Below are 8959 nucleotides of genomic sequence, written 5' to 3' on the forward strand. Positions count from 1 at the left end.
TTAAGTGCTGGGGATTTTTTATGAAAGTTTTTGTTTTTTATTTTTCAATTAAAATCCATTAAAATAAAGTAACTAAAATTACATTTAGAATATTATTTCATTAAATACTATTCAACTTTGAATTTTTTTCAAATAACATTCTAACATATATTTTTTTAAATATTAGCAACCGCTCTAATACAACCCTTCGTAATTGTTTTCTTTTATTTAAAAAAACATTATAAATTAATAAATAAAATCATATTTAAGATATTATTTTATTATATATCATTCAACTTGATAGTTATTTATAAATAAGATTTTAGATTTTTTATATAATATTAAGAATCATTTCATTAATTATTATTTTTTAACCTACTATGCAAAAAAAAAAATTATGTTTGTGGTCATGAATAATCTATGGAAGTGAAGTTCAAGTCATTATAGTTATTGGCAATATTGTTTTTGAAACCACGCTTCTTATTAAAAAAAAATGTAAAAATAAAAAATTACATGAAATTGTAAAAGTAGGTTTTGACAAAAAAAAAAAATTCCTATGAATGTCTTAGACAAAAAAATAGATTTAGAAAAGTTTTTGTGACAATGTGTAAGTGTTATATTGTTCTTTTCTTTTCTAATACATTCACATAAAAATTATCAAAATATATTTTTTTTCTAATACATTTGTATAACCTGTTATTTAAAAAAAAATTATTCTAGTAAAACTATATATATAAAAAAAAAAAAAGAGCGCATGAATAATAAGATAACAGGGTTTAAATTAAAGAAATATTTTTTTTATCATATCACTCAACTTTTTTTTTATGTGCTGTAATACTTTCATTTCTTAATGAATAAATAACATAGCTTGAAAATCTAGTTTTTTTATTAAAAAATAAAAAATTATATGAGAAAATTATTTTATTTTAATAGAATTAAGATTACTACTCTTCTTAAAAACAAATTATTGTCATACAAATAAATAAATAAATAATCTACAAAGCTTTTCATAGCATAAAATCAAATATTTTAATTTATATTTATTTTTCAACTCCTCAATTAATTTTTAACTAATATTAACAATTCTTTTTATTTTTATTAACAAATATTTCTAAATTTATTTTACTAAACACGCATCAAATTTTTATTTTACAATTATAGCTTTTCTTAATAAAAACACATTGTCAACACAAGCATATTCTTTTCTCTTCTTTTTTTTCTTTTTTTCCTTTAGAAAAAGAAAAAATTGAACCGAACTTTACAACAAAACGCTGGTGTTGAGAAAACAATGTTGACCTAGTGGTTTGAGCCCCAAAGAAACTGCTCAGTTTGCGCAAACTTTATTGTTCTAAAATAGCACACGAACATGTTTGAGATACTGGAGCAAAAGCTTGGCATTCTAGAAATAAGCGGACGGTGCATTGGAAGAGTCTCTTATGAGGGAATCAAATCAATTAACAGAAACTAATCACAGAAATAAAAGCAAGAACAAGAGCTGCTTCTGGATATTTAAAAATCATAATGCATACACAGAAAAGGCGTTGATCTTTAGAAGGTACCAATAAGCGGAAAGGCTGTGATATATGAACCTGATGTTTATTGTACACAAACTCAATCAAAACTCACACCCTCGTCCAGGAAAATGGCATACAGAAACCCAATCAACAAGATCCATTAAGTCATCACATGATGGTGCAGCGACTCCTTTCCTCAGCAGGTTGCGCAGACACTGGCTGGAACCTGTGCGACTCAGATGGGTTGTATGTAAACTCGGATGTATCAAGCCCATACTGGTTTCCATGCAGCAAAGAACAGACACAAGTAAATCAGAACCAGAAACTAGCAAATTTTGATAGAGAGATTACATAGCATATATGTATAACAAGCAATGGAACAAGATATAAAACCATGCAAGTACATGATGCAGAACCAATTATAGGATAATTTCTAATACAATAGCAATGCCTAATGGAACTACTAACAATCACCCAAGTGTGTTCTAGGCGTTAAGCCACATAAACATTCTCATTCAAACATTCAAGAATAAGGCTGATTACTAAACAGCAAGATGTAATAGTGCTTGTTTACAACCTTCATGCCTTGTGTGAACACAATAACTAAAGCAATGAAACACAGGATCAAGCTACAACTGATGTTTACCATCCTACATGGTACTGTGGTGGGACAATTATTGTAGTTTTACACAAATCTCAAAAACCTGAATTTAAGCTTAATGAAAATCCATTTATTATGAACTTTGTGAATGAATACCACATCAAATGGATTCCCAGGAAAGTGTGACTAAGATAGCTACAGGGTCACAGGAACATGCAAAATTGTCAGATGGTGCGTCAAACTTTCACTGCATTGAAATTCAGAAATAATCAAACCTTTTCCCTCATTCGTGTACTCCAGGCATCATTTCTGCTTGGACGCTGATCAAGGGTTCCAGCAACAGGCACACCTGTTGCAGGAGCTGGTGGCCTGTTAAGCAAAGGCTGTCGGTTCTGTTGCCTAGGAGCAATGAGCTCATCATCACTGTCATACTCTAGTGGCCTGTTTGCTGCCCTAACCAGAAGGGCTAACAAGAAAATCAAAGCCTGCAACAACACAATAATTCATTGTAAACAAGCTACTAAGAAGCTCCTTGATATCACAGAGAGAGAGAGAGAGAGAGTTCAAAAAAAGATCTATGAAACCCCATCTCCCAATTCAGTCTTGACAAATTGGTCCCGGTCATGGCCATAGATAATCACAAGTGGTGGAACTTGTACAAGAGAAGCACAGTTTCACAAAGAGTTCAAATGTGTCCATAAAAATCATAAAATCTCCTAGAAACTTCTAACATAAATTCCCATCATATTCGATTCTCTTGAAATATTTTCCTGATTCAGTGTACAAGAGAAGCACAGTTTCACAAAGAGCTCAAATGTGTCCATAAAAATCATAAAACCTCCTAGAAACTTGTAACATAAATTCCCATCATATTAGATTCTCTTGAAATATTTTCCTGATTCATTATTTCTTAATTATGATCATATACCCTTTGACCGTGCTTAAAGAAAAACAACAGCGAAAGAAAAGTTCATTGCCTTCGTAAACATGATTGTTTTGCCATGAATTCTTCACATTCCTAAAATAAATTAAGCCATGCTCTCTCTAAAATAAATTGATCCCACTGAGTCATAAAAAAAGGGGAGAAAATATGCATTTGGACATGCTCAATGAGTGAACATATGAGGGAAGTAACAGTATCGTACATCTTTAATTGTACCTTAACCCAAACCTGTTTTATAAATTAATAAACAGATGTTACCATCAATCAGATCTGCTGCCCAGTTTCTGAATCTGTCTATATAGAAAATATCAACCCTCACAAAAGTAAGAAGCATCATTTCATGCTTACCTCCAAAATAACTATTCCAAGAGCAACCCATTTGACAATGTTCCATTTTTCTTTGAGGAAATCATATAGCATGTCAAAATCTCCAGTTTTGTCTGGTGGAATTTCCTGATAGGGAAAAATTATAACAAAAATTTAGATGACTATAACACATTAAACCTCTAGAAATTGGCTAAATGGAAAACTCACTTCTTTCCAGTTTTTATCAAAGAATATGAAAGCTGCACATCCCAACTCTACCAATATCAACAAGACGATCAATACTGAATACTATGTTGGCTTAAGGAAACAAATCATCATAAACCACAAAGCCAAGGAACATATGAACTATTCCTCTGTCCCATAAAAAATGTCCAGCTTAATCTTCAAGGATTTAATTCACTGATGATAAGTAATTCTACTCTAGACATACAAATGATGCAAAATGAAAACTAAAGTAGTAGTCAGGGGAAACTAGAAAATGACTTCCTTTTTTCCAGAATGAGGGAAGAGAATAGATGAAAAGAAGAGAAAGAGATCCAGTATCAAAACAAGCCAAAAGAAATAAAACAGAACTAAAGCAACAATGCTTCCCAATCCTTTTGTATATCAGTGAAGAAACAGCATCCTGATGCTTTTGCTGCTGAATAGTGGACACTCTTTCAGGCATAACAAAAGGAGAATAAGAAGACACTCTTTGCAAGCATGTGAGATTATTGAATTGACTAGGTCACATCTTATGCTGTCTTACTTGCCAAGAACAAAAACCCAAAAAAAAAAAGAACAAAACAAAGATGCATCTTATGCAGCAGAATGGCAGGTAATCATTGTAGCATCATTTGGTGTGGGCACAACTAATTCTAATAGTAGTGTACTGATGAAGTAAAACAAATGTGAAATAGGATACACAAGTCAAGCAGCAGCCATTTCGTGTTGCAGCTCCAATACAACCAAAACAAGAGATGATGAAGAGAATTACTCCTACAGCAACAAATAAGTATATGAACCTGCAAATGAAACGGATGCAAAATGATAATTTGGCAATTTAAGGATAAACTTGAAAATAATAAAGACAAATATGAATATATAATTTGCAGTCAGTATAGTTTTTCAATAACCATGCAAGCCCAACAGAACCAGCAGTTAGTTAGAAATAACTTTTCACATTCTAGTTCTCTTCTTCATTGCCAACAAATAAACAGCTCTAGGTGAAGGAGAAATACAGCTTGACTAAAGCTCTAGGTGAAGGAGAAATACAGCTTGATTAAACTTGCACCGTGTGAATCTTAATATATATAATATAAAGATCACTACAAATGCTATTGCATAATGATGCAACAAAGTTATTGAAAATAGTCTGATTGCCAGCCTTTTTTGCTTGAAGTGATCAGTCTAAAGACTCACACCAGTAAACTTGTTGTTTACAACTTCAAAGTTTTCATATCAAAGTATTAATCTAGACAATAAATTCTTAACTCCCAAACATCTGTCATTCATTTAATCAAATCAGAGTATTTTACGACTTAAAAGAGAGAGAGAGAGAGAACCGAACCACCCATAAATGAGTACAGCTAAAATCTTATAGCAATACTTGCTGCAAGAAATTCAATGTTTAGCAATACCCTGACACCTTACCTTGAGAAAGGAAAAAACAGTGTCTTTTTATAGGTACCATATTCTGAGAAATCATAAAATTGTAAAAGGCACATCTTATGGCAAAAATACTACTTTCTAGCTATCATAGTATGAACTATGTTACTCTCTACAGGTCCTATTCTCAGTCAAATTAAGATTACTAAGAAACAAATGCAGGATGCAGATGACTGAGAACAAAAATGGAAACCAAGGGTGTGGATGGAACACCGCTAGATTTTTATTATCAAAGGAAGCAACTGGCATATAAGTCAGGGGATGGGTATGAGATATTATTGTCTTCCACTATTACAATCATCACTACTCCTATCCCACCATGCTTTTCCAGTTTCCACCAACATCTCCGCAGACACTACAACACAATCATCATCATTACTGTGAGCACCACTACTAGCATTAGCACACCAACATCATACTCCTATGATCACCATCAAAACAATTTACTCTTCAATCTTCCTTGATTATCATCTATGCTATACAGTTGTTGCCGATTTAGAGTTTATATCAATTATTTGTGATGTCCCAGAGTACGAGATATTTAGTGCAGTGTAATAAAATGAGTCGGCATTGATGCAACTTGCAGATTATGTTAACTGTAAATTTCAAACTCATGACCACTTTTTGCACTTAAGCTAAACAATGACAGCCAACTGAATTTCCAAATAACTTTTCTTCAATCTGATTGTTGTGACCAAAACCAGGATCCATCCACCCACCTAGCTTTCACCAAATCAACCAAAGCCCGGTGAAAAAAAAAAAAAGCCACAGAACCAATTATAAAAATAATTACAAAGAGATTGGTGGAAAACGATCCGTAAAAGAAATGCAGTTCGTAATGTTTCACATCAATAAAATCACTTATCGAAAATAGAATTAGCTCTACTTCAATCTACTCGAGAACGAGGGAAGAGGCAGGTAGAAGTTTATGAAAATGGGTTAGCTTCTTGGAGAATTTCAGCTATTGGGCTTCATTTTCCCCATTCTTTTCAAGTGCCAGATGGAGCTTACACTAGGATCAAACCCATCAAAAATTCAATTACCATCTCCTATCAACTTGCTTTTACAATTAAAATCAAATAACAGGTTTCTCAGACACAACTTCAAGCACAATTGAGCTAAAACAAAAATCTTTAAGCACAAATCAAAATCACTAAAAAAAAAGCCACACACCAAGCTTTTGGCAGCTTATCAAGGATATTGTCCGAAAGAGACACAGTCATAAGCATAGGGCGACCAAGCTGCGTCAAACCCTGACCATCATTCAGCGTCGACACTAGTGCTACGTTGTCATCAGCTCTTGTATACTCAACAAACAAGTAAATCCCAAAACCAATCATAGCCAGACCCACAAGAGTGAGCAAGAAGTTAAGGAGCTTCAGTAGGCACTCCAAGCATCCTTTACACGCCATGTTCCCCTATAAAATCCCTGGAATTTCCACTCACTTTCTTCTTCTATTTCATCAGCTCACTCGCCTTATACCTTCAATATCAAAACGCACATTAGCACCGCAATTTCAGTTACTTGGAAGCCTAAAAAACCATATTTACTCAGTAAATAAAGAAAAAAAAACTAAATATCTTCGATAATTCACAGATTTTGGAAATAATTATGTTAGAAAAAATTATAAGGCAGACCCAATACTTGAAATTAGGATTCACAAATCAGTTTGCTTAGTCAAAAACAAAAGTTCAAAATTGAAAAAGAAAAGATTTCTCTTTTTTTTCCTGATTTCTCTCACCAACCAAACAGAAAAGATTTCTCTTTTTTTTCCTGATTTTTCTCACCAACCAAACAGAAACGTCAATTATAAAAATATAAAAAAATGATAGACAAAATGATTGAACAATAAACCACCATGCCAGTTAATTGATTGGATAGGAAGGATCTAAAGGAAAAAACAAGGTGGAACATGTTACAATTATAAGGAGATTAGGATTGAGAAAATTGAGTGACTTACAGATTAATCGGTGGATTATTTTGGGGGAGCTTTAATTTTGGTTATTCGGAGAAGAAAGAAAGAGAATCCAGAAATTAGAAAGTGGACGAGGGAGATGAGGACCCCCCTGCTTATTTGTGAGCTGGCATATTTCTCATTATTTGTTTTTTTTAATGATTGTGCAATACCACTTATGCCCTGCCCTGCCGCTCATGATTATGCGCTCCTGATTTGATTTTAGGGAATGTGAGAGAAGTTGTTCTGGTCGAGCTTTAGTTACTTCGATTGTTATCCAGTGCTTAGCAGGAGGGGTGACTAAATTTTTATTATTATAAAAAATAAATATTCAAGTTGTGGTAATGTTATTTTAGTAAAAAAAATATTAAATTACATAGATGTTAATTTGATGTGATTTGATAAGTACAAAAATAATTTAAATAATTAGTAAAAATATAATTTGGTTTATAAAAATCAAAATAATATCTTTTAAAAAAAATTATTAAAACGACAACATATTAAATCAATTTAGGTTAATCTATTAAATTCACAACTTGGATTATTAAACCATAATAACCTCATATAAAAGATTAAAATAAATTATAAAATTCAATTCTTAATTTGTTAAATAATAGAATTTAAAAAAAAACCCAAAAAACATATTGAGTTAGCCTACCAAATCTATAACTTAAATCATGAGATCAGAATAATCTTATAAAAAATAAAAAATAATAATAATTTGAGTCAACTCAGGTTAATATTTCAAACCCATAATCAAAGTCATGAAACTATAATAACCCTATAGAAAGCAAATCAAAAGAAATTATGAAATTCAATTTTTAATAAACTCATTATTGAATAATAAAATTAAAAAAAAATAGAAACATTAAATGATAAAATATCTAAGTCTATCCAAGTTAATCTGAAAAACATATGACCCGAGTCACAAAACCAGGATAATCTCATAAAAATCACATCAAGAAAAGTTATAGAACTTAATTCCTAATTAATTCAACACTGAAGAATCAAATTGAAAAAAATATCAATTAAAAAAGACAAAAACAACTCAATTCAATTGGATTAACACTCAACCTAAGTTATGAGATTGAGATAATATCATAAAAAGTAAACTAAACTAAATTATAAAACTTAATTCCTAATAATAAAAATAAAAAAATCAAATAAAAAAAACTTAAGTCAATCAATTAACTTGTCAAATCGTAAAATGGGTTTTGAGACCGAGCTAAGTATGTATAAATTAAATTATGATAAATTATAAATCTTATTTTTTAATAAATAAAATGTCAAGGTACGAAGTTAGGGGAATAAACATAGATTTATAAGAAAAAAAATTATTAAAATAAATAATATTTTTCAAAATAAAGCATAATAAAAATGCAATCAGTTTATTGTTAACAAAATTATATTTGAAAATACTACCATTGAGATTATATTAATTTATAATACAATATTCTCAATGTGACATTTGATATCTTTTGAGAAGATAGTTTAAATATAAATTAAAAAATTTATTAATAAATCATTTAATAAAAAAATTGTCTAATCAATCTTTCATTATTTCAATACATTTATGATTTTGCACTCCGTAATTGGAAGGAAAAGGTTGAGTTTTTTTTGGAGTAAAATAGTTTCTCACGGGATTCAATTAGTATTGCCAATTTGTTTGGGGTAGATTGGTCTTTTTCATGTTTTTATTGCATGGAATTACTAATTTATCATTTATAAACAAAAATTATAACATTGAAAAAAAATATTTTTTATTTTTAAATTTTTTTGTGTAGTGTAAATATTTAATCAACCTTGCAATTTTGTTTTTTAACTCGAGTACAGGGGTTTTGGGTCTTTTGATACATATAAAATATATTTAAAAAGAAAGAATTATTGAACTTGCACCATAAAAAAAGTCCATGATCTTCAGTTCGTATGTGTATGTTTCTCCAACTTTCAAACACTATTTTTCATGATAATATTTAAAGTAATGTACTAAAAG

General features: G+C 30.6%; 1 protein-coding gene across 1 annotated transcript; it reads right to left on the minus strand.

Annotated features, from left to right (window-relative positions):
* Positions 1 to 1445: 1445 nt before the first annotated feature.
* LOC105128328 (tobamovirus multiplication protein 2A-like) lies at positions 1446 to 7100 on the minus strand. The gene is made up of 7 exons (XM_011029941.1): positions 6973 to 7100; positions 6185 to 6494; positions 4269 to 4368; positions 3572 to 3652; positions 3386 to 3490; positions 2370 to 2579; positions 1446 to 1769 (listed from the first exon to the last, which is right to left on the minus strand). The coding sequence occupies exons 2-7, from the start codon at positions 6421 to 6423 to the stop codon at positions 1662 to 1664; spliced, it is 843 nt and encodes a 280-aa protein (XP_011028243.1). The 5' UTR covers positions 6424 to 6494; positions 6973 to 7100; the 3' UTR covers positions 1446 to 1661.
* Positions 7101 to 8959: the final 1859 nt, after the last annotated feature.

This window comes from Populus euphratica, unplaced genomic scaffold (assembly GCF_000495115.2).
Source record: "Populus euphratica unplaced genomic scaffold, PopEup_1.0 scaffold49.1, whole genome shotgun sequence".
Taxonomy (NCBI): domain Eukaryota; kingdom Viridiplantae; phylum Streptophyta; class Magnoliopsida; order Malpighiales; family Salicaceae; genus Populus; species Populus euphratica.